Genomic DNA, 25,763 nt, shown 5'->3' on the forward strand with positions numbered 1-25,763 from the left:
TGGCAGCGCTCGTATGCCAAAAATGGGGTGCTGCCATTTAAATTTCCCACAATACTTTGGAGCAGCTCAATTATCAGATGCTCTGGGACATAATGGTAAATTTAAAGTGACGACTTGTAGCCCACCTAGCACAGAAGACTCCAGGCAGACTTCAGCTCCGGTCAGCTTGATCCCCATCAGCTCCCCAAAGATGGCTGAAGTGCTGATATTGGTCCCCACTAGCATTTACTGGGAGTAACCGGGAGTGGGCAAGAGAGAAATGGAGTTGGTTGTTAAGTTTCCATTTTATCATCCTCACGACTCTCTCCCCCCCCCCCATTCATGGCTCCCTTAATTCTTTACTATATCATCACATTTGTACTTTTTCCTAATTACTTTTCCCATTACCATTGTCATATTCTTTAAATTAAATGTAAAAAGGTAGAATATCAACATTACAAGTCTTCTAAAGTCAATCCTGCTAGCGTTGTTAAATGTTTACAATTGTCTTTCAAGTACAGTGGTGCCTCGCTTAACGAATGCCCTGCTTAACGAAATTTCCGCTTAACGAAAGGATTTTACGAGTGGAGGTTGCCTCGCTAGACGAATTTTTCGTTATAAGAAAAGACCCGTGGAACGAATTAAATTCGTCTAGCGAGGCACCACTGTATTGTATAAATTTACCCCTGTCTTTTTGGAAAGCTTGATCACACTGGTTTCGGATTTGCCCGGTCAGCTTCCTGAAGTTGATCAATTGAATGGTTTCTGCTTCTATATACAATAAGAGTACCGCCTCGAGCGCAGCACTCAAATCAGATTGTAAAGGCTGGTTCAGAAACACTGTTTTATTGTTCATTATCATGGGGAAAACAGAGAGAAATGTATGCAAAACACAAAGCTGTACATTTTTTAAAATAAAAAAGGTGGAGAAAGGGAGGTGAAGGAGAGATGGCAAAGGCCACATGAGCGTAAGAGAGATATACCAAGAGCCAGAGAATTTACAATATAGAACTGCCCTTTTGTTTCTGCACCAAGGTCATTAGGAAAAGTGACGTTTGGTAGATAAAGGGACCGAAAGTGCTGTCATATCCACCTTTGCTGAAACCTCGGCCTCAAGAGCTTCCTAGAAAAAGGAGAGAAAAGTCAGTACCAATATTTGGATGAGAGGAAGACACACACACCCAGTACACACTCACTGTCGCAACATACCATACAGATTCTTCCAACAAGCTGAAACAAACCAAAGAAGAAATTGGGATGGCAGTTATCATTTATCCAATAGATTTATACCCCGCATTTTAAGAGCACGTCCTCACAAAGCGGCAAACATGATACCCAAAGCAAACACCAACCAGCAATACAATTAAAAATGCTCAGACATTCAAAACCCTTAACAGAGACAGTACGGTCAAGCCAACGTAGTTAGGAAACAGAATAGGTCAGAATGAAATTTTTTTAGATGTTGTGGAACTATCACCTCCACGCAGCATGGCCACTGGTCAGGGATGATCTAGTCCACAACACATTATAGGGTTTTTGTGGGGATTAAGTGAGGAGGGGGGCGAAACATGTTTTCTTGGAGAGAAAGGTGGGCTATAAATTTAACAAGTAATAAATAAATGTGAAAAGGAGGAATGGCTGGCAGGCTTAGATTTGCACTTGAGCCTCTCCATTGCTTGATGTGCAGAGATAAGCACAAAACACTTTAGGACAGGCATCCCCAAACTTTGGCCCTCCAGATGTTTTGGACTACAATTCCCATCATCCCTGACCACTGGTCCTGTTAGCTAGGGATCATGGGAGTTGTAGGCCAAAACATCTGGAGGAAAAGGCAGAGATGGACAATGGCTTGAGCTTATGTAGGGAGGTGACAATTTCTCGTGCTACCACCCCGCCCAGTTTCTCCACCCCTCCAAAATATCCCCAAACAAGAAAAATGCACCAAAATGCCCAGAAGACCAGCCTGTCCACCAGTGCAACTAAGAGAACATATTAATACCAACAAAAGCACCCACCAGCTCCCTCTTTGCTTCTTCGATCTTCACTCGTGCAAGAGAAGGACTCTGAAAAGAGCAGTAGAAAACCATTTAGGAAAATGCAGGGGTTTTCCACGCCCCCATCTGAATTTTTGAAATCAAGCAATAAGGTCTATGGAGGCATTGCTGCCAAAAATAAATAAATAAATTAAAAAGAGTGTTTTAAAAGTGCATGTGTTCAGCACACACTCCAGTGCCACCAGAAATCATTCTATGAAATGTAGACTGATAGGAAATGAAGAAGAGTGAGCTTGGAACAAAGACAATTCAGCGTCCAGCAACAACGTAAAGGTTTCTTACCCCCTCAAACAACCCTACCCCCTTCCTTCTTGCCACTTATGTCTGCAACTGACCACCAGAAGAGCTGCAACTGTTAACTGGAGCAACATTTGCGGACACTTATTTATTTAAAAGCAAGCATAATAGCATGCACATATGTGCAAGTGCTGTAGAAATAATAGCAATTATATGGCCTTGGCAGCAAAGAAAGCTCCGCAATCATGTTTTAAGCTCCTTTCACATGTCAGCTAACTGATAACCCTCGTGTCAGGCCAAACTCCAAAAGCATACTGGGCCAAGTGATACACGACAATACAGTGGTACCTCGCAAGACGAGTGCCCTGCAAGACGAATTTTTCACAAGACGAATGCGTCTAGCGATCTGATGGTGACTCGCAAGACGAATTCGTTTTGCAAAAAATTCGTCTTGCGAATCGCGGTTTCCCATAGGAATGCATTGAAATTTAATTAATGCGTTCCAAGGGGACCCAGGTGGCGCTGTGGTTAAACCACTGAGCCTAGGGCTTGCTGATCAGAAGGTCGGCGGTTCGAATCCCTGTGACGGGGTGAGCTCCCGTTGCCTGGTCCCAGCTCCTGCCAACCTAGCAGTTCGAAAGCACGTCAAAACGCAAGTAGATAAATAGGAACCGCTACAGCGGGAAGGTAAACGGCGTTTCCATGTGCTGCTCTGGTTTGCCAGAAGCGGCTTTGTCATGCTGGCCACATGACCTGGAAGCTATACGCCGGCTCCCTCGGCCAATAATGCGAGATGAGCGCGCAACCCCAGAGTCGGTCACGACTGGACCTAATGGTCAGGGGTCCCTTTACCTTTACCTTTATGGGCAAAAAAAGATATTTCAATGCATTCCTATGGGAAACCGCAATTCGCAAGACGAATTTTTCGCAAAACAAATTGACTCATGGAACGAATTAAATTCGTCTTGCGAGGCACCACTGTATTTTAAAATAGCCCTTTGGCAATCGGATGCTTTCCTGGCGTTTTGGGCCGCAGCTCCCAGCATCCTTGAGAATTGGCAATGCCGAGCAAAGGGAAGTTGTAGTCCAAACCCTTTGGAGGGCACCAGATTGGGGAAGTCTGCTGGAAGCTGAGCTACAATTCTACGATTCTAAGAGAAGCGAGGTACAGAAGATTACAGGGGTCAGGTCCAGATACGACTCCAGTTTCTTCTTCAAAGGTACTGCCTGCTTCTTTAATTCCGCTAGTTTCTGTGGATGGAAACACACACAAAATAACCATTCACAGAGTGACTCCGTCTTTCTCCCACCAGAAAATGAATGAATGCAAGGTTTGGGTGGGTGCTTTTTGGCCTCACAATCTGCAATCTGCAAAGCCATCTGCAAAATACGCATGCCTATCGACACAGTTAATTTCCATATTTTGGGCGGAATGGACTGGACAGTTCGGTTCCGAGCTTCTGATCAGGGATGGTGGGAATTGTAGTCTAGCAACATCTAGGTGGCCAAAATCCCCCGTCTTAGTCTGTATTGAAATTGCAGGAGGGGTGGAGGCCAGGCAGAAGAGAGGAAATTAGATGAAATGGAAAGCTTTGTCCCTATAGCAGACAGAGAGCTTGCCTGTTTCGACAAGTATATATGCTCACTGTGGGTATAAAATAACCTGCAATGATACCAGGGGCCGTTTATATTTTACTGCAGAAATGAGATGGGACTCATTTTCTCATAGCTTCATCCCACAAACCTGCTGCCATGCAACTGTGTGGGCAGGACCAAGTGAATGGTCCCGATCCAGCCGCAAGTGGGTAAAAAAGCACCTACGCAGCGGATGCTTGCCCCCACAGCGCCTTTAAATATGCTGCTGCAACATTGTATGAGAGCCACTGTAGGCACAGCCAATTTGAAGAGGAGGAAGAGTTTGGATTTGATATCCCACTTTATCACTACCCGGAGGAGTCTCAAAGTGGCTAACATTCTCCTTTCCCTTCCTCCCCCACAACAAACACTCTGTGAGGTGAGTGGGGCTGAGAGACTTCAGAGAAGTGTGACTAGCCCAAGGTCACCCAGGAGCTGCATGTGGAGGAGCAGGGAAGTGAACCCGGTTCCCCAGATTACGAGTCTACCGCTCTTAACCACTACACCACATTGGCTCTTTGAACTGTGTCATTAGATACAAAAGTGACTATCAAAAGGAAACTCAGCTGGAGGCGTGCTTATCTGTTTGGAAGAAAAACAGGGCCAAAATTAAGGTAGCAGTTTGTACATATTTGGCGGATCTCCTAGCAATGCAGAAGTAGGTTTGTCTATCAACAGGCTGGAATAAAACCTCCCAAAATAGCATAACAGCTTGGGAGCATCCAGAATGTTTGGAATGCTGAGGTATAAGGGATTTTATTGCCAGGGTGGGGGGAAACTAAATTGTGAGACGGGGAATAGAAGAGAGGCTTATGTGCTCAAACCCCTAACAAATTATAATAAATATTTGGGCATCAGCATTAGGCAAAATTGCTTACAAAAAGTGTGCAGAAAGGGGGGAACTAAACAAATACTGGGGGGGGGGGAAGGAAACAGAAATGAACTAATATCAATGTTTGTTTATCCATATTTCCATGTAGACGTGCACAGGATTGTACTCTTAGCTGAGTTTGGGTGGATTTTTTCTTTCCGCAGCCATTTTTAGGGAAGTTTTTAATGTTTGATGTTTTATCGTGTTTTTAACATTCTGCTAGGAGATGCCTGGAGTGGCAGGGGAAACCCAGCCAGATGGGTGGGGAATGAATGAATGAATGAAGATGATGATGATTACAGCATTATTAGTATTTACAATTACAGCCTATGGCTTCCCACCCCCCCACCCCAATACAAAACAGTCTATTTTTGTTTGTATCTTTCATAGCTTGTGCGTCAAGAACCCAGATGGTCGGGGTATAAATAATAAATTATTATTATTATTATTATTTCTCTCTTGCAGTATTTCAGTTAGCACTAGGGGCCCGCCCTTTGATGTAAAATGTGAATCCCTTTGCGTTCTCTGAAACACTCATCACAGAAGGATTTGGAGCTGATCTCACAATCTCTATCAAGCTCACAGCCAGCTGCCATCTGGGTAAATTGCATTTCCTCCCTATCATCCCAGGTTGAATGCCAACTAGCGTGTGTCATTTTCAAACACCGTCAACATGCAACCCACCTCTGAGAGATTCACCAGGGACTCGTGAGTCAGTGAAGCATCCATCCCACACATAGATAATTGTTCCTGCCAAGAGATACAAAGCAAGAAACCCAGGATAAGGGGGCAAGCAATGACTTCTGTTCAGCAATGAAATAGACGGTACACATTGTAGGATTACCCTCAAGAAAAAAAAACAGAGATGAAAAAGTCATTTCGCTAGTTCCCATATAATTAAAAATAGCAAAAATGCCATTCTGCTTCATGAACATATGTTTTGCACTGAGTCAAGACTGTTGGTCCTCCTAATTCAGCATAGTCTTCTACACTGACAAGAGACTTTCACAGACCTACTTGAGACATGCCAGGGATTGACTTTGAAACCTTTCGCATGTAAGCCAGATGCTCCCCCACTGAGCTAAATTATCACCATTTTCTTATTTATTAAATTGATATACAGTGGTACCTCGGAAGTCGAACGGAATCCGTTCCGGAAGTCCGTTCGACTTCCAAAACGTTCGGAAACCAAGGCGCGGCTTCCGGTTGGCTGCAGGAAGCTCCCGCAGCCAATTGGAAGCCACGGAAGCCTCGTCAGTCGTTCGGGTTCCAAAGAACGATCGCAAACCAGAAGACACTCACTTCCAGGTTTGCGGCATTTGGGAGCCAAAACGTCAGAGTACCAAGGCGTTCGGAATCCAAGGTATGACTGTACCGCCCTTCATCACAAGATCTCAGGGCAATTCATAAGATAAAAATACAAGGTTAAAGCACGAATAAATAGTTAAAATGAAAACAACGAAACAATAAGGCCCTCCCCAACACATTTAAAAGGCAGTAGAATTTTAATCAGCCCTTCGAGGCCAGGTTCAAGAGTAATGTTTTTGCCTGGCAGCTAAAGGTGTATAAGGAAGGCACCAGACCAATCTCCCTGGGAAGGAAGCCACTAACAGGGAGCCCCTGCAGAAAAGGCCCATTTTCATGCTACCACCCTCCGGACCTCACATGCAAGAGGCACACACAGAAAGGGCTCAGAGGATGATCTCAGGGTTTATATGGGGAGAAGTGTTCTTTGAGGTATTGGGGTCCTGAGCCGTCTAAGGCTTTATAGGTCAAAAACATCATTTTGAATGGGGCCCGGAAGCTAATTGGCAGCTGGTGCAGTCAGGCCAGAATTGGCATTACATGCCCAAACCGTCTTGCCCTGGTGAGCTAAACGGCCACCAAACTCTGCACCAGATGGAGTTTCTGAACCGTCTTCAGAGGGAGCCATTCCTCCTTTGCTACCCACGCCTCTCCGTCTGCCTCCCCCCTCTGTCAAATTCAGATTGCAAGCTCCTTGGGGCAGGGGCTTGTCTTTTATTACGCCATTCTGCAAAGCTGCAGGTACAAAGATGGCACTATATAAAGCGTTAGTAAAAACAAGCCTCCCCTGCAGAAACGCCGATAAAGGGTTCTTTGTCTTAACCTCTGCTGCCTTGATTCTGAATTTGAAATTTTCCACTTTGTCCTTCAGGAACTTCATGTTCTGGGCCCGGTTATCAGCTTTTGCTTTTTCCACTACCAGTAGTTCTTCAGTTTTCTTAAGGTCACTACAACAACAAAAACAGCAAAGACTGTTTCTATATTTCTTTTCATGGTTTGTAAATTTTCTTTATTTTTGTCTTTTTAAAAAAAGAAAAAGAAAAACCCTCAATAAAAATTATTTTAAAACGAAAAACAGCAAAGATTTTGCTAAATGCCGACAGCATCTCCAAAGAGGCCAGAAAGCAAACTGCTTGTCTGCTCCCAGAACAGCTCAATAACCTTCATGTCCAACTTCCATTGAACAGGGATAGTAGGATCTGGAATCTACAATCCTGGGGTGAACCCTACTGTAAGGGGGAGGGATTACAGATAACCCCCCCCCTCATCAGAAGCAGCCCAAACAGTCATGTGAGAGAGGGGTCTGAAGGGGTGAGTCAGGAAATAGAGAGGGAGTGCCAGACCTCTGGCAACATCCAAGAGCCCCTGCTCCACAGGCAGGAAGAGAGAGAGGCGGAAAGAGGGGACAGGAATAGGGCAGACCGCAGACCCTTCCCCCTGACACCGGAATTGAGGAGGAGGAGAAAAGGGAGGAGATTCACTCTCCCGAGGCTTTTATGTTGGTCCAAATCGCGGAAGGGGGCAGTGCCGGATTCTGATTCGGAATGAGGAGACATGAAACCAGTAGCTCGCTACACTGTAAATAATGTGCACTAATAAAGACTTCTGAAAGACAAGCATGCGGAAGGTTGTTACTCGGGAGTAGTCACAACAACCTTGGCACCTTTTGGAAGGCGAGAAGGAAAGGGGAAAATAAAGGCTCACGCTATAGCAGCTGACATTTCCAATGCAGTTAACAAAATTCAAGTAAAAGACCCCAACATACCCTGGTGAGCCTGCCTGCCGTGGGCCTGGGATTTGCAGAGGCGCAATAGGGGCTGCAATATGGAAGATTTTTCCCTGAAGGCAGTTGTGGGGAAACCTCAGGTTTGGTGGCGAAATGTAAAACCATCTGTAAATGTTCATGATCTTTTATCCCTACAGTATGGAGGTTAACAGCAAGTCAACAGAAGTCGATCAAGTGATTCCCTGTGGTTGCTAAGAAGCTTAGACTTAGGACCCTGGAAGGATAGATCCCCACTGTCCATTAAAACAATGGTCTGTACACCTAACAGCCCCAGCTACATTTGAACCTTTTTCATATAAACATCAATTTTGTGTGGACATCTGGAGGGCTTCTATTAAGTTATGTGTTTATTAAGTTTAAGGCCCTTTACCTTTTTAACCTTTACCTATGTTTAAGTCTAAGGGACGCGGGTGACACTGTGGGTTAAACCACAGAGCCCAGGGCTTGCCGATCAGAAGGTCGGTGGTTCAAATCCCTGTGACGGGGTGAGCTCGCGTTGCTCGGTCCCAGCTCCTGCCAACCTAGCAGTTCGAACGCACGTCAAAGTGCAAGTAGATAAAGTGCAAGCAGGAAGGTAAACGGTGTTTCTGTGTGCTGCTCTAGTTCGCCAGAAGCGGCCTTGTCATGCTGGCCACATGACCTGGAAGCTGTACGCCGGCTTCCTCGGCCAATAACGCGAGATGAGTCGGTCACGACTGGACCTAATGGTCAGGGGTCCCCTTTACCCCCCTTTATGTTTAAGTCTAAGATGCATGTAATGATAGTGACTGATATTTGTGGTTCTGTTGCTGCTGGAAGTCAGGCCTGAATCACAATGGTCCACAATGCACTTTGCATGCTGTTTTGTGGTTATTATCTGTATGCTTTTAATAGAATATATCGATCTACATCTATCTATATCTATCATCTACATGTGCAACTCCCAAGGGACTGTGATCCACTCCCAGTATAAAAAATATGGCAGTGATCTACCCATTGTCATTGGAGGAAGGAGGAGCCTGTGTGGGGTGGGAGCATTGCACAGAGTTTTTTAGCTTTTCCCCTGTAACTTTTTGTACATGATAAGGATCCCACAATCTACCAGAATCAGCCGGGGATCCACTGGTAGACCGTGATCTACTGGTTGGACATCCCTGATCTACATAGTTTTAATTCTATTAATGCTTAATTGCTTTGTAATTATTTTCCCCTAAGTTTTTAGCCGTTCTTATTTTATCCGTAAGCCACCTTCAGGGGGAAAACGTGGGGTATAAATGAATATAGAGGAAGGAGGAAGAGGAGAGGCCATGAGATCAAAAGGCACATGATGCGATTCAACTGCTAACAGTTAAAAAAAACCCCACCCTGTTAACTGGCTGGCTGCCAGTGTGTGTCTGCAACCCTACTGAAGCTGCTGAGCTCATTGGAGAAAATTAAAGCATAAAGGAAACTTCTGTCCAGCTCTTACTCTTGAAGTCGTTTTTCCAGTACCAGTGCAGAGGTGAGCTTTTTCCTCAAAGTGCTCAGTTCAAGCTCCATCTCTTTGTTTTTGGAATCAGCGGCGTCCAGCTCTGAAGTCAAATCATTGATGGCAGGGATGAAGCTAGAAACAATTGGTAATGACAATAATTATTATTATTTAAAATTACAACAACCAAACAAACAGTATCCGGATTTCAGAGCTGCAAGAAGAGGCACAGCAGCCAGCCACCTACATGCACCAAGGAAGGACTTGGGAAGCTGTGATTGGTTCATCTAGCTCAGTGTTGTCTACACCAACTGGCAACAGCTCTGCATGAGTCCTGGCTGCGTACATTCCCAGCCCTACCTGGAAGTGGTGAGATTTGAACTTGAGAACTTATGCCTGCAAAGAAGATGCTCTTCCACAAAGCTGTGGCCCTCTCCCCACTTATCTTTTTGGCTCATTCACACAAACTGCTCATAAGACCCTAGATTATGGCAACACAGAACTCGTGGGCCACACAATAAATTAAATTTCCGTATTGGAAATTAATATTCAATATTATTTAATATACACAACATATTTAATTAAATATATACAATTAAATACACAATTAATAGAGTTTATTTATTAAACAAATTCAGTACACAAACAGGTGAATGAGCTTCCATTAACAACACATGACACACACACAAATATTTTTTTTAAGGATTTAATATATATTTTTTGGACCATCCATTCATGAAAGCACACTGCCTGTGAAAAGTTCATTCACAGGAAGGTTGAATGAGGCTTGCACCCTAGTAAGTATATTTATAATTGCAGTCTTGAACTACTAGTATAAACGACCCATTCCAGAGTTGTAGAACATTTATTTGTTCTATTTATTTTTAGGATTTCTTTCCCACCCTTCCCAGGTTGCAGATTGTAACTAAATAATATAAACACAGGTTAAAACAATTCCAATTGCAAAAACAGATAAACCATTCAAAAACAGGACACGATTCTCTTTTTAAAACCCTCTCTCATATCGCTCTCCCAGTAAGACTGTGGGTGCAAAAGGCACTAAAAGTTCATGAAACTGCAGCGCTTCTTCATGCAAACCAAAAGAAGCTTATCCAATAACAAAGAAAACCAAAGGCACACATTCACACATTACCTTGCAAGGGAAGTGTCCTTTGTTTCAAGGGCTAAAGCTGTGTCTACCAATGTATTCAGATAGCTGGTGCTGCCCTTAGACATGTTGCTGAAAGAAAGATTCAGACTCTCGGTCAGAAGATCCTGTAGGTAGGTGCCTGGGGAAAATAAATATATTTATTTATTTAAAAACACATTTCTATGAAGCAGGCCACAGAAGAGAGCAACTCTGAGTAGTTCAGAAATTGGTGCCTTGACTGGAGGAGAAACTCCACCTAAGACAGAAACTACACCTAAGAAATGCCAATGTAGTGCCCTGCAGATATTGTTGGGACTCCTATAGTCCCCAATCTTTGGGACATGCTGGCTGGGACTGAGGAGAGTTGGCCATCCCCGACGTACAGTTTTAAAGAACTATAATAAGGAGGAAATACTAAAGCATGGGTAGGCAAAATAAGGCTTGCAGGCCGGATCAAGCCCAATTGCCTTCTGGATCCGGCCCGCGGACGGTCCGGGCATCGCCGCATGGATCACCAGTGCATGTGTTCTCTCCCTCTCCCTCACACGGTGGTGGTGCCTCCTCCCTCCCACCTTCTGGCTTCTGCCCGCTCTGCCTAAAGGAGGAAGGGGGCTGGGGTTTGTTAGTGCCAGCAGCAGCAGCGCTCGAGTGGCCGCCATTTTAAGCAGCCCCTCTCCGGAGCCCTTTCACACACCACTCATCATCCCTCCGCTGCCGCTAGCCCGTGCCGCTCGCAAGACACAGGTAAGCAGCCACCGGGGCTCAAGGTGCTCTTGCGTCTTCTTTATAATATATATATATAGTCTGGTCCCCCCACAAGGACTGTGGGACAGCCCTGCTGAAAAAGTTTTCTGACCCCTGTACTAAAGTGTGTGCTTTAAGAGACACCTACCCGCCGCAACTTCAAAATTAAGCTTTCAGTCTCACCGTCAGAGTCATACTCTACCGCCTTCTGCTTCATGTCCTCGATTAACAGGCGGACGTCCCCATCCCTGGACTCATTGCACTCTGCCAGCTCATACAAAATATCCACCGTCCGTGCATCGGCTTCATATGGAGGGATGGGCTGATCCCCAAAGGTCTTCTTCAGCCACGAAGCAACCTAACAGGAAAAGCAGAAAGAAACCAAGTACAAATGACTTATTCTGTCAGGGGGCCTTCTTACAGGTTCGTCAGAAGTAGCTTAGTCATGCTGGCCACATGACCAGGAAGTTGTACACCGGCTCCGTCGGCCAGTAAAGCGAGATGAGCACTGCAACCCCAGTCCTCTGTGACTGGACCTAATGGTCAGGGGCCCCTTTACCTTTACCTAAGGATAAACATTGCTGGTGGCTGGGATGTTAAAGGACCACCTTCCCTTATACAGGCATGTAGATTATCAAGATCACCAGAGGAGGCCTTGCTGATAAAGACAAGACCTGAGTGTCATCTGGCAGCAGGGCCTTCTCTGGAGTGGCCCCTACGCTATGAAATGCTCTCCCCCCCCCGTGCAGGGCCGGATTTAGGTTTGATGAGGCCCTAAGCTACTGAAGATAATGGGGCCCTTTATATGTCCAGCTGTCCTTTGTCAACCACAAAATTGTTGCTGTTTTTTGTGTTGAATATATGCTACATGGTAATTAGGTACCTAATAGGTATCTAAAGCCTAATTAATTAGGTAATTAGGTATCTAATAGGTATCTAAAGCCATTTGCACATAACAAAATATGTATTTTATCAAAGTAATTGTTGAACTCAAATACAATTAAGAAGTATATGAATAGTAAAATAATTATTAAGCTCTAACGTAAAATGATTTTTTTTATTCATAACAAACTTAATAATGCAAACACATTGGCATTTGGCAATAACAAAAGTTCCTTTAGAAACACACTTTACAAAGACTCATAATCTAATCTCTAGAAACTTGCTCTAACATGAAATAATAATAGGTGTAAATAAATGATGCAAACTACTAATAATTATAAATAGCAGAATGTAGGCACCCTATATATAGAAACGAGCAAACCAGTGATATTTTAGGGAGCAGGCTAGCAGGCGGGGCCCATTACAGTACTTACATCCTAGTAGTCTACACAACACAAAACACTGTTGCTGTATGTAGGTTTTATTTTATTTGTTTTTCATCTTATATTTTGGAAATGTACATCCAGGGTTATTTTTTTCCTTTAATTTTTTGGGGGGGCCCCAAGAGAGTGGGGCCCTAAGCTAAAGCTTGTTTAGCTTATTAGTAAATCCGGCAGTACCCCCGTGTTATGGGCGCTTCTACTGCTTAGTAAAAATTTACTCTTTTGCTCAGCCTTTCCTTGAGCACGCGCCCTTTACTCTCCTGCAGTATTGCCTTCTCGGTCTTAAATTCGCCCTTCCCATCTGCAAAGCGCTTTCTTCTCCGGAGAGATCCCAGGGAGAGAGAGAGGGATCACTTCCACACCCGCTTACCTTCTCCTGCTTCCCCTCCATCCCTGCCAGCTCCTCTTGCATTGCAAACCTCCCGCTTTGCTCTTCCTCGGCCCTCCCCCGTCGCGGAACGAGGACGTCACCGGGCGAGGTGCCTCTTGGGAGCTGTAGTTCGGAGGAGCCCAGCCGATCAATTAAAGCCCAGCCCACGCGGCGGGGGAGGAGGCGCTGTAACTCACTCCCTGCCCGCCTCCGCCCGGCTGCAGAGCTCAAGGGCGCGCAAGGCGGGCGCGAGCTGCTTCGGGAAGGACAAGCGACCTTGGTTCACCCGGGGAGGGACCGGGGAAAGCCCGGGAGCGCGGGCCGGAAGAGCAAAGGCAGCCGCGTTGTTCGTCAATGGGAAAATGCACGCGCGTGCATAGATAGACAATCGCTGCTATCGAACTGGTGCATCAAGGATTTCATGGTCCACAATGGAACAAATATATTGTAGCGCTATTGCACCGGTGCACCGTGGTACTCTTTAATCGCACACTCAACAGAACGTCATGTACATTGGGCACCTCCTGAAACTTTGGAACAATGTTTCCCCATAGGAAGCTGTGCTTAGAGGGTGGGGTGTGTGCCTTGTCGCATGGGGGTTGCCAAACTTTACCTGTTTCTTTTGAAAAACAAATAAGAGAAGCTATGTGCGTGCTTCTATCGTATTTACTGGAAATGCTTATCTTGTCAATATTTTAATATTATTATTATTTATTACTTTATCCATCCGAGGGTGGTTTACGGAATAAACACACAAAAATACATAACCTAGTACGTAACAGTATTATGAAGATAATATATTGGAGGTGTGCCTACTTCCTGTGTTTTTCAAAATATTTTTATAAACAGAAGACGTACCCGTCCTCCCTCACGCCCTAAGAAAGAGGTTACTGGCAATGAGTAACTCAGGAATAAATTCCACTGACTTGAAATGGGGTTATTGGGATTAGGAGCGCAGCGATTTTAGCGTCAGGAGAGTTAAGCACTCTGCACGTGCTTAAAGGAGCTTTGCTCACTAGGGCAAAGCCCTTGATCATGCAAGGCAGAGGCAACCTGGGTTGTTAAGCAGAAGCTCAAATCACTGACAAGCTACTGCTTTGCTGTAGCTGACAGCTCAGCACCAAGCAGCGGGCCACGTGGATCCGGGGCAGTTTGGTAGGGGCGTGGTCAGAGCGTCGGACACGCCCCCTTCGCAGGCAGTTTATACTTAAGGGGTGGGGTTAGTTCGTTGGGACCACGCCTCCCCCTTGGACGACCTTCGCGTCTGGGTGGGCGTGGTCTGCCCTCGCGAGGGGGGACCGTCCGGGCGCCAGGCGACCCGATTGGACTCCAACTCCCAGCATGCATAACAACAGGGCTTGTCAGATGGGGATTGCTGGGAGTTGGAGTCCAACAACGCTCTCTGTTTCCCCCCCCCCCTTAAACACACCCATGAAGACAAATGGCAAGCATAACCGCAGATAAAGAAACCGGACCGATATAATAATAATAATAATAATAATAATAATAATAATAATAATAATAATAATAATAATAATAATAATAATAATAATAATAATAATAATAATAATAATAATATAAGAAGAACTGAGGTAAAAGTTAGGGAAAGGCCAGGCTTCTTCAACCTCGGCCCGCCAGATGGTTTGAGACTACAATTCCCATCATTCCTGACCACTGCTAGCTAGGAATCATGGGAGTTGTAGGCCAAAAAAAGCCCGGTATAAGCGCTTCCGAGTCACGACTTTCTCCTCTCCGCTAGCCTTGAAGGAAAGGGGGCGTGGCCTTTTCCGGCAAAAAGGGGGTGGGGCTGCGTGGCGGCCATTTTGTCCGCGGGTCCCTGACGTGAGGCGGCTGCAGGAGAAGCAAGAAGCAGCGGCAGCGGCATCAGCGGCGTCTCGTTCTCTCCCTTGGTTCTCCGCCTCCCTCTCCCGCCGCGATGCTGTCCGTGCGCGTAGCCGCCGCCCTCGCCCGCTCCCTGCCCCGGCAGGCTGGCCTGGTGAGACGCGAGAGCGGAGGGAGGGAGGGAGGGAGGTCCGTGTGAGGCGACCGTCGGCGCCGCCATCTTGGGGCCCTGCGGGTGACATTGAGGAGGTGGGGAGGCTCCGTGCTCTTGCGGGCCTCGCGCCCCTGCGAGGCTGCCTCACCCTCCTCTCGTGTCCCTGGGCTCTACGGCGGGATGGGGAGCGGAGTTGTGGGACGCCTGGCAAGGTTGCCCCTGGACGCCTGGCAAGGTCACTGCGAAGGGAAACGGGTCCCCTTAGGCCGCTGCACGTTTGTGGGGTGGAGGGTGGGGAGAGCGAAGGCTCTGTGCCCGGTGATTCTTCTTTTTAAATAAAGCCATGTGATTGTGATTTATTCCTGTTTCTGCGATGACTTAAAATGCGCATGTGTGCTAGGCATTGGAAAGCATGGGTGGGTGGGTGGTTGTCATTGTTAATAAATAAATAGCGATAGTTGCAGGTAGGTGTTGGTCTGCCGTAGTCGAAACAAAATAAAAAAATCCCTTCCAGTAGCAGCTTAGAGACCAACTAAGTTTGTCATTGGTATGAGCTTTCATGTGCATGCACACTTCTTCAGATACCATGCACTTCTTCCGTGCATGCACACGAAAGCTCATACCAATGACAAACTTAGTTGGTCTCTAAGCTGCTACTGGAAGGGATTTTTTAAATTTTGTTTTAAATGGCGATAGTAATGGTTGTTCTTCCAAGATTCCGCCAGTTTGCAGGAGAGGCACTTTCACCTCTGCCTTCTTCTCTCTGAGCTGCGAACATCTTGGGCAGAAATGCAGTTGAACTCCTTTTCCCTTGTAGGGTGCTGTTGCACCTGCATATCTGGTTGTCACGGAACACATCCAGTCCCCGTCCCCCGCAATGCCTCCGTTCAATCTCTTAAATTTATATTCTCATAGCAATTTTGTTTCTGCATCTACAATCGCCACAGAATGGTAGAGTTGGAGAAGACCCTGAAAGTTGTCTAGTCCAGCCCCCTGCAATGCAGGAATCGAAACTGGACCACGCACTACAGATTAGTGTTAGAATATTGAGAAGTTTAAATGTCTTTAAAATGGAATTGAAAACCTGTAAAGACAGAACGGCAGACCTGCAGCTGATGATCCTGCAGCGACCGGAACCCAGATGAGGACAGAGGGGGAGGCCCTTCGCACAAGGGGAAATCCTCGTGGATACATGGAGCGTGCATGGGCTCCTGGTTAAGGAAGGGAGAAGTGGCTGCTGTTGCAGGCATACCTGCCTTGCCTTGCAGGATGACAGCGCTTGTGGTGGTGTCAGCACAGCATCATCTTTTGGTATTTGTGACCTTGGTGGCATCTAATAAGAGAATCCTTTTGCATTGCCCTTTTTATGAGCTGTATTTGCTCACCTTTTGCGTTTAATTGGGGATTGAGAAAACTGCCTTCCAGACAAGTTTGGGAACTTTGTTTCCCCCCTTAAAAAGATAAGTTCAGGGGTCGCAATTGTAAACACTCGTTTGGGGTCTCCCCTGTAGATCTACATGTCTTGAAAGCCTGTCAGTGGTGGAAAGTCCTAGAGTTCTTCCTCCTCTGTTTTGTAAGATAGGTTTATATCTTCTTTATTTTTATTATTTATTTAAAAATTATGTTGCCCTTCAGCAGATCACAGGGCAGTTTTCAATAGAAAAACACAAATACATCATTCATCCTTGACAAATATTTCAGTGTAAATCTTCATTCATTCTAGCAATATACTTTGATGGTGCAGCCCTAGGTTTCACAGCTGTGACTGCTGCTACATATTTGACAGTTCCATCAGCTCTTCACAGTCCTGTGTCTTCACATTTGCCATTACATTACAGAGTTGATATATTTGTCCTTGTTATTCTTTTTGACCAATCAGTGTTTTGAGAGAGTCCATTTGCAGTATTGCTGGTAGATTGTACTGAAGGTCATTCTTTAGAAAAGGCACCTCAAATAAAATTATTTCAGAATTCCCACATAGTACTTGAAAAGAGCAACAAATACTTTCATCCAATTTCAAATGCAAGGCCTTACATGGGAGAGAGCTTTTTTGAAAAAACAAACCTGGACATCTCTATCCAAGAAGGTGTCTGCAATTTCCCCATATTTTCCCAATTTTCAGTACAGTGACCAGGCATTTCTTTTGTCCTGTGAATAGGTTTGTGCAAGAGTGAAGCTATGAAAGAAACCTTTCAGATAGCAGGGAGCTAGGCCCATTCCTTCTCGCTGGATTCTACAGAAGGGGAATGGAGGATGCCACTAAAATCAATATATTTGGGCTGCTTATTTCTCTTGCGATACCTTCCAGCCACTAATACTGAGTAGTCTGTACAAATCATTAAGATTTTGTATCTTCTTTCTCTGTGTTAATGGTGCCAAAACCTTACTTGTTAAAGTCATTTGCATCAGTATTGAATCTAAAGCTACAATCTTGTTTATTTCTACCCAAAAGAAAGCCCCATTGGCTACAGTGGGTGTTTAATCCCATGTAAACCTGCACACTAGAAATTGACTGTACCGTATGTCTACCTGTTCCAGATACTGCGGTGATGGAGAACCTTTTAGAGAACGAGTGCCCAAACAGCTGATGCGCTCAGCTGGCTCTGCCTGACTCAGTTGAGGGGCGCAGAATAGAGCAGGAGCAGCTGGGCTGGGCAGAGGTGCGGGTGATGTGAGAAATGTCCTCAGGCACACATGTCCTCAGACCCGGCCCCGTCTCCCTCTGGCTTTCTAGTAACGAACTCTGGCGAACTCTGTGCTGGGGTGATGGCGTGCGTGCCCACAGAGAGAGCTCTGAGTGCCCCCTCTGGCACGCGTGCCATAGTTTCGCCACCACTGAGATACTGTGTACCAGTAACACTTTTATGGTTGAAATAATCAATAGCTGATATATAAGAGCTGATAACTGGGATTAAGTAAACCCTGCGGGGAGATGGAGTGAGGAGCAGCAAAATCAGGACTGTGATTTCATAAATCTCAAGAAAGTGATAATAAGTTGAACGTAAAAGTCAAAAGTTTTTTCTTTATGCTAGGTTTCTCGGAATGCTTTGGGTGCATCATTTGTTGCAACAAGGAACCTCCATGCCTCCAAAACAAGTCAACAGAAAACAGGTAGGTAAAAATAAATATTTGGAAACTCAACTTGGGTAATAAAGTACAGTAGTCATCACTGTTAATTGCAGCTAAGCATCAATTTGGTGAAACATTTGGAACCAAAAGAAATGCATCCTTTTATGTAGTACTGTATAGCAATTACCTAACTGGATGCGCTTCTAATGGTTTTGGAATAGGCATATTAACTAAAGTTCTAATTGTCTGTTGGGAGTTTTAAGCAATAGTGGCAGTTGGGCAAATAGAAGAGCACTTTGATTACTGTCACAGTGGCTGGAGCGGACTACTTCAGAGTAACGACTCTACCCAGCTCTGCATTTTATTCTTTTATTGGTGCTGCGTATTTACAGTGCTGAAGTCATTGCTATTTACACGGAGCGATGTGTTCAGTCGGGTTCAGAACCTCCGAATGGCTTTTGGCGCGTCTTTCTCCAACACAAAAGCTTTGGCAGACCCATCCTCTTTCCTCTCCTCTTTCTGCGTAATTCCGGAGTTGGGGGGATGGGTCTCCCCCCCCTTATTTGCCCCTTCCTGTCCCACCTGGGACCCTGGCTCCGCTACCTTGCCTGAGCCTCGGACACGACTTCCTGCTTCCCCACTGGAATCGGAACTCTCTCTGCTTTCCCCTGTGCTCAGGGATGGGCTTGAACTCAGGAGGGGAGGGACTTCGCGATATCCTCTGTCCCTCACAATTACTATTTAACTTAATCTAATTCATGAGTGTACAGAATCAAGAAATGAAACTGTTAAACATTCCATCCAGCTTGCCTAACTCATGCAAGATTCGTTGAGTAATTTGTAGAAAGGTAAGTCAAATGTTCAAATACACCTTGAAAACCTTGTCTGAAGGGTGTGATAAGTCCACCAAAGAAAGATAAAACAATAAATTGCTTTTTCTGCTTTTACAATTGTAGAACTGTTCTCTCTATATATAGTGTCTTGCATGCCATTGGCTAGTTTAGAGACGGACACCTAACCTTTCATAGAATAGATAGAGTCTTGTCACCACACCACACAGAATGATGTGCTATAAACAAGATTCAGACCTAACCTATCTTGCTTAATCCAGACTACCAGAATTGATGCAAAGCGAGCTAAGATTCTAACGAGTCTTATTTCATTGTCATGACTTAAATTCTTCCAGGCACTGCTGAAGTATCCTCAATTCTTGAAGAGCGCATTCTGGGCGCTGACACCTCTGCTGAGCTTCAAGAAACTGGCCGTGTGCTTTCCATTGGTGATGGTATTGCCCGTGTGTATGGCCTCAGGAATGTTCAAGCAGAAGAAATGGTTGAGTTCTCTTCTGGGCTTAAGGTGGGTTTCGTTTTCATTGCATCCGTACAGTGGTGCCTCGCTTAACGAATTCCCTGCTTAACGAAAGGATTTTTCGAGCGGAGGTTGCCTCGCTTGACGAATGCGTTTTACGAAAAATTCGTCTAGCGAATCACGGTTTCCCATAGGAATGCTTTGAAATTCAATTAATGCGTTCCTATGGGCAAAAAAAATCAAAAAAAATTCAAGGCATTCCTATGGGATTCGCTAGACAAATTTTTCGTTATAAAAAAAGACCCGTGGAACGAATTAATTTTGTCTAGCGAGGCACCACTGTATTTGTATTAAGTGCCTGTGTAAAACTTGTGATTCTTGGTTTGAAGGTCTCTTCATACCCTTTGGTTGCATTGTGAGTAATGTTAGGACTGGAGATGTGGTTTAAAATCAACTTGTTACAAAGAGGCTTTGGTCACTGAAAATACAACACCTGCTACTGTGATTATAGCTCTAACCTAACGTGCTTAGCCATAGCATATCCTATATGGAACTGTCATCACTGTCTGATACTGTTTTCAAATCTTATAGCTTGGTAGACTTCAGTGGGTTGTGGGAATCTGCCCTGCCAACTCTTGGCTGGAGTGTCTCATGAATGCATCCTTTCAATTCCTTCTTAAATTAACTTTCTAGGGTATGTCCCTGAACTTGGAGCCCGACAATGTTGGTGTCGTCGTATTTGGTAATGACAGGTTGATTAAGGAAGGGGACGTTGTGAAGAGAACAGGAGCCATTGTGGATGTCCCAGTTGGTGACGAGTTGCTGGGACGTGTTGTAGACGCACTGGGAAATGCCATTGATGGAAAGGTTGGTGTGGCAACGATATTTACTGCTTTTGCATGTCAGTTATCAGTAGTGAGCAAATTGGGGAAAATGACCATGTTGTCTTCCTTTTAAAGGGTGCCATCGCTTCCAAGATTCGCAGGAGGGTTGGTCTGAAGGCACCTGGGATCATTCCTAGAATCTCTGTGCGAGAGCCCATGCAAACTGGCATCAAGGCCGTAGACAGCTTGGTACCAATTGGCCGTGGTCAGCGTGAGCTGATTATTGGAGACAGGCAGACAGGGTAAGGAGCTTACTAACTCAAACTGCTTTGTCCTAACTGCTGTTAAGTTTTCTGTGATACAAAGGTGCCCTGGGAATTCAGAAAAGTCTTCTTCTCAAAGCTCCCATTTTTCAGAGATCCCTTTCACACAATAATTTGTTGGCCAAGGACCCCAATGCCCCTGTCTCATATCTCCTGGGCTCTGGGGCATGTTTTTAAGGTGTATCCAGTTCAGGCAGTGCACTGGCTCTACAACAAACTACCAATGAATTCCTGATTATATTCAGCTCATTGTAAAATAAGATTCATATAGGCAGAGAAGCTTGTCCATGATTATTATGCTTGCACGCAATTATGTTGTAAACTGCCCTGTGATCTTCAGGTGAATAGTGGCATATAAATTTAATAAATAATAGTTATACCGTAATAATTTCCTCAATGAGGAACCCTGGGGTTCCCCAAAATATAGCTTGAAATCCTTTGTATAAGCTTTGGACAGGCTGTAGAAAATGATGCTAACTGACCTGCTATTCTCCTTGTAGGAAAACTTCAATTGCTATTGATACCATCATCAACCAAAAACGATTTAATGAGGGGACTGATGAAAAGAAGAAACTGTACTGTATTTATGTTGCAATTGGCCAGAAAAGATCCACTGTTGCTCAACTGGTGAAGAGGCTCACTGATGCAGGTATTTATGTATTTTGCACAAACTTCCTAGATGGAAGTGAAGTCTGGAAATTGGTAGCATAAATGTTTTTTGAACTGTTTTTATCTGTGTATGATTTATCTATAACTGTTTTATGTACACAGCTTAGATGTTCTTGGCAGCAGAATTTTTGTCAAGTTCCATGTCCCGTTACCTTGGTACTAACCTCTGTTAGTTAAAGACCTGCTTTACTTTCCTGAAACTGCAGCTTAATTTTATTTCTGTTAAATGCTAAACTTGCACAACTTACAGTGTGCCGGGGTAAGGACAAATAGGAGAAAACATTCCCCCCTAGTTCCTGCAGATACAAAAGGAAATGACACACTTTTGTAAACTGTGCCATTTACTGTAGCAAAGCCCCCCCCCCTCCCACACACACAAACTTTAAAATACTGTGAGAAAATGGTATGGTATGATGGGGGAAGATCTAGTAACTGAATGGCTGTTAGCCAATCTGTTTCCATTTCCATTTAATTAGAAACTGACACTGACAAAGCTGTTTTAAACCATTTTTCCCAGATGCCATGAAGTACACTATCGTGGTCTCTGCTACAGCCTCAGATGCTGCCCCCCTTCAGTATTTGGCTCCTTATTCTGGCTGCTCCATGGGTGAATTCTTCAGAGACAATGGCAAACATGCTTTGATTATCTATGATGACTTATCCAAACAGGTTTGAATGTGCTATTGGCTTCTTAATTTGGGGGGCAGAAACTTGGACCTTGCGAAGATTCCTGGAGCTGGTGAAACAGATGTAACATCTGTCTTGTATCAACAGGCTGTTGCCTACCGCCAGATGTCTCTGTTGCTGCGTCGTCCACCTGGCCGAGAGGCCTACCCCGGCGATGTATTCTACCTGCACTCCCGCCTTTTGGAAAGAGCAGCCAAAATGAACGATTCCTTTGGTGGTGGCTCTCTGACTGCCCTTCCTGTCATCGAGACTCAAGCTGGTGATGTGTCAGCCTACATTCCAACCAATGTAATCTCTATCACCGATGGTCAGGTAGGATCCCAAAGCACTTAATTGAGAATCCACATACAGAATGGTTTGGGCTGACCTGAATTCCATGTTGGGCCCAATTGCACTTCTTTAGTCACATTAGTGTCTTGTAAAATTATATATTGGTTTTTCCCACAGATCTTCTTGGAAACTGAGCTGTTCTACAAAGGTATCCGCCCAGCCATCAACGTTGGTCTGTCTGTGTCTCGTGTTGGTTCTGCTGCTCAGACAAGGGCTATGAAGCAGGTAAGTGTAAAATCTTAGTTATATTGACACTATGGTTTAGCTAAGCATTCAGTTTGTTGTGTTGGGATGCAGGATCACAGCAGCAGTATCGTTCTGTTCTAGCATTTCATTATATCAATTAGAACTTTTGAATAAAAGAGGCTCACATGGCAAGCTAGTGAGTATTCTCTGGTTAACATACAGAATTGCATATTCCATGCTGCTGTCTTTGCAGGAATGGGTTTAGTAAAAGCTTTAAGTGGAGGCCAGTTTAGCAAAACCAAGGTTGGAAATTTCTTGAGCAATAGCATAATATGCCATACATTTTCTATATCAATTCTGCTTAGACCATTTTTGTCAAATTATTGTACCTCCTGGTCCTGGCTCCTCTGACTGAGCAATAATTTCTGTAGGACAAGAGAGTACTCTTGAGTGACTAGCAATATATTGGCAATGATATCTGACTAATATCATTAATCTGACTGATTAACGGTGACAATAACAAAAAGGCACTAAATTTAGCTGTTGTGGATGACAACTGCTGAAACGAATGACAACTTCTGTATGAAAACATTGTGAGCTTAGTTCTGGTACTGAGAAATGTTTGGTGTCAGCCTGTTCCTTAATTCTAAGCCTGTGTCAGGCCGCTGAGCTGCCATTTTGTACCAAGCACCAATTGGTGGACCTTTGCATCCTAGTAAAAACACAGTTGTTTGCCCAGGCCTGAAGCCTGCCTATCCCTGACAATGCCATATTTAATCTAGATAGTTAACTGTGACCACTCCTATATTGTCATAGCACTTCTGATGGTCCAGGAGGTAGCTGAAGACACAGACTGGCAGGCAGAAAGTGTTCAGAATGATTTGCCTAGAAAAGGCAATAAGCCTGCCCACTCCTTTCTCTAGGTGGCCGGAACCATGAAACTGGAACTGGCTCAGTACCGTGAAGTAGCTGCTTTTGCCCAGTTTGGCTCAGATCTGGATGCTGCTACTCAGCAGCTGCTCAGTCGTGGTGTACGGCTGACTGAGCTGCTTAAACAAGGACAATATGGTAAGAATTCTTCAAGATTCCTAGTTCTACCACACCCTCCCCATGTCACACAAGGGTGAGGAATGTTTTTCAGCCCAAGGTCTGCTTCATTCCCACTGGACAATCCTCTTGGGGGGCCCAGTGGGCCAGAGGCAAAATTGTGTAGTTTTCCTTTGTATCTTCTACACACTCTCCTCTCTGTTGTGCAGCCAGGCAAGCAAGAGGTATTATCAGAGTTCAAGGGCACATTCTAGCCAGGCAGAATAATTCAAGGATTGTGTAAAGCAGGGTCTCTGAGGGGTGTAGTTTGGGGAAGAGGTCCTGAGGGCCAGAGGGAGATGCTTGTATTTGGCCCCTGGACCTGAGGTGCCCTACACTTGATGTAATAGGTGAAGGTTTGCTGAATGACTCCTCAATTTAGTTGAAATCTTGCTGAACACAAATAAGTGTAGAAATAAAGCATGTGCCTGCTCATGTTCCAGTGTTTAGAATGAGGTAGTCAGAAACCTTTCCTTACTTTGCAGATCCTTGGGTCCCCTCAGGGAGGATATAACTTCTTCCTTCTTCCTTTTCTGAGCTCCTGTTAGGCCTAATGTTGTAGCATTGTCTAAATCCATCACTATCACTTTGGGTGATGCCAAACAGAGCTTATGTCTGGGCAAAATAAAGTAATTTAAAAAACTCTTTTACTTAATCAATTTATTTTATCAAGAGAAAATGCTTATTTGCTGCAGATGAGAGAGAAGTTCCTTGTACATATGCATGTGTGGGGAGGGGGAAAGAGAAATGCGATTTTCCTGTGTCTGGCTGGGAATCTTGGCAGTCTTAAGAGGTTTCCCTGCAACTCCTGGAGGTCTCTGAGCAGTAGCTTGATCCTTTCTGTTAAGGGGAGTGTGAAATGTTCTTAACTTTCTGTACCAAATCCTGTTGCCCCTGCCTTAACTATAGTTAGCATAGGCACAGGTTTGCTGTGACTTGTGGCACGCTAATCACCAAGTGGTCTAACCTAAGTTTGCACATTTCTCTCTAGTTCCCATGGCTATTGAGGAACAAGTTGCAGTTATCTATGCTGGGGTAAGAGGCCATCTGGACAAGCTGGAACCCAGCAAGATCACCAAATTCGAGAGTGCTTTCCTTGCTCACGTTCTGAGCCAGCACCAGGCCCTCCTCTCCACAATCAGGTAAAATAGGCTAGAAGATTTCAGTACAACCTTCCACTTGTGAAGCAGTCATACAGTTCTATGGAATGACTGTGACTTTGAACAACGGAAAGTTCTTATAGTTCTGCGCATTGTTGTTAAAGAGCAGCAATGACTTTATAAAAACAGTGCTAAGTTTCACTTGGAAGAGTGCTTCAAGAGAGTGCCTTTGGATGGCGCACAGCACGGCATTTAATATTTAGGTTCATTTTATAATATTGTTAAATATGGTGATTTATGAATAATGGTGGGGGTGGGGGGGAGGAGAAAGCTGGTGGCAGAAGAAGTCACTGCAAAGGGGTTGAAGTGAAGGAGTAGTTGCTACACAGTCTGCTGTGGATGAGAGTTGAAATTTGGTTGGTTTTGCCTTCACAGGACTGATGGGAAGATCTCTGAACAAACTGAAGCCAAGCTGAAGGAAATAGTCACAAATTTCCTGGCAACATTTGAAGCATAAACTCTTTAACAGTTCTCTATACAAGGCATATTTTGTCACTGAACGCTGGTAGCACTCTGGTTCCATTTTTTACCAGAGGCTTAATAAAAGGTATGTGTGAGTTGAATGTACAGATCTCATTGAGAATTAAAAGTTCCATGTAAAGAGGTCTTGTGTCCATAGTGCTCACTGCGATAGTGACCTGCTGGCAACCAACATAGGTGTGTACATGGCAAATAAAATCTTGCAAACCATACTGATTTTTCGTTAGGGTAATACTTTTAAGACTCAGTGCAAACATTGCACACTGTCAATTAAAGAACAAAAGCTTTATTCTAAAGGCCGTTTGCCTTTAAACACACATGTGGGAGAGTTTCTTTGCCGTACTGCTCAGACTTTGTAACCTGGGGGTTGATAATGTGGTTTGCTACACATGTAAAATTAGTGATAAAGGTCTGGGGGGGGTTAGGTGGTTGGAATAGTAGGGTGGGAAGCTGCTTGTACAGGCCAATTTGTAGCCCTGCCCTATTCTAAAAGAGGTTTACTCAGGTGGCCAAAACCACAAGTTTCGAACAGCCTGTTTTTCCTTTCATTGTCCACACCACTAATCAGAGACAGTCCACCAATGAGGGAACCACCTTAGGTGGCACATCAGCCTCCAATAAGCACTTCCCCTGCTGGTACATTGCCAGAAAACTAGTCTCACCTCTTTTAGAAATGTTTTGGCCTTGTAGATAAAAAAAAGTATTGGAAAGAAATATGCACAGACCACTTCTCGAAAAGACA

At 44.7% G+C, this 25,763-nt stretch overlaps 2 protein-coding genes across 2 annotated transcripts; one reads left to right on the forward strand and one right to left on the reverse strand.

The window, feature by feature from the left end:
* Positions 1-809: 809 nt before the first annotated feature.
* HAUS1 (HAUS augmin like complex subunit 1) lies at positions 810-13,281 on the reverse strand. The gene is made up of 9 exons (XM_035100655.3): positions 12,904-13,281; positions 11,392-11,566; positions 10,468-10,603; positions 9,315-9,449; positions 6,905-7,028; positions 5,461-5,526; positions 3,450-3,521; positions 1,995-2,042; positions 810-1,102 (listed from the first exon to the last, which is right to left on the reverse strand). The coding sequence occupies exons 1-9, from the start codon at positions 12,943-12,945 to the stop codon at positions 1,019-1,021; spliced, it is 882 nt and encodes a 293-aa protein (XP_034956546.1). The 5' UTR covers positions 12,946-13,281; the 3' UTR covers positions 810-1,018.
* Positions 13,282-14,742: 1,461 nt separating this feature from the next.
* ATP5F1A (ATP synthase F1 subunit alpha) lies at positions 14,743-25,144 on the forward strand. The gene is made up of 12 exons (XM_035100654.3): positions 14,743-14,899; positions 17,932-18,010; positions 19,155-19,324; positions 19,970-20,143; positions 20,236-20,402; positions 20,924-21,072; positions 21,610-21,761; positions 21,867-22,091; positions 22,227-22,334; positions 23,219-23,363; positions 24,373-24,523; positions 24,917-25,144. Exons 1-12 carry the CDS (start codon positions 14,840-14,842, stop codon positions 24,996-24,998), a joined length of 1,662 nt encoding a protein of 553 aa, XP_034956545.1. The 5' UTR covers positions 14,743-14,839; the 3' UTR covers positions 24,999-25,144.
* The last annotated feature ends 619 nt before the right edge of the window (positions 25,145-25,763 follow it).

Source organism: Zootoca vivipara, chromosome 10, assembly GCF_965207765.1.
Source record: "Zootoca vivipara chromosome 10, rZooViv2.hap1.1, whole genome shotgun sequence".
In the NCBI taxonomy this organism is placed as follows: Eukaryota; Metazoa; Chordata; class Lepidosauria; order Squamata; family Lacertidae; genus Zootoca; species Zootoca vivipara.

What these genes read in the sequence shown, in the direction of transcription:
- ATP5F1A (XM_035100654.3), top strand. Translation starts at nt 14,840, where the DNA reads ATGCTGTCCGTGCGCGTAGCCGCCGCCCTCGCCCGCTCCCTGCCCCGG. An exon ending in AGTTCTCTTCTGGGCTTAAG is followed by an intron (nt 19,325 to 19,969) that starts GTGGGTTTCGTT and finishes TTAACTTTCTAG; the next exon opens with GGTATGTCCCTGAACTTGGA. An exon ending in GCTTAAACAAGGACAATATG is followed by an intron (nt 23,364 to 24,372) that starts GTAAGAATTCTT and finishes ATTTCTCTCTAG; the next exon opens with TTCCCATGGCTATTGAGGAA.
- HAUS1 (XM_035100655.3), bottom strand. Translation starts at nt 12,945, where the DNA reads ATGCAAGAGGAGCTGGCAGGGATGGAGGGGAAGCAGGAGAAG. An exon ending in CCCTGGTGAATCTCTCAGAG is followed by an intron (nt 3,522 to 5,460) that starts GTGGGTTGCATG and finishes TTCCATCCACAG; the next exon opens with AAACTAGCGGAATTAAAGAA. An exon ending in CGTATCTGGACCTGACCCCT is followed by an intron (nt 2,043 to 3,449) that starts GTAATCTTCTGT and finishes TGCTCTTTTCAG; the next exon opens with AGTCCTTCTCTTGCACGAGT.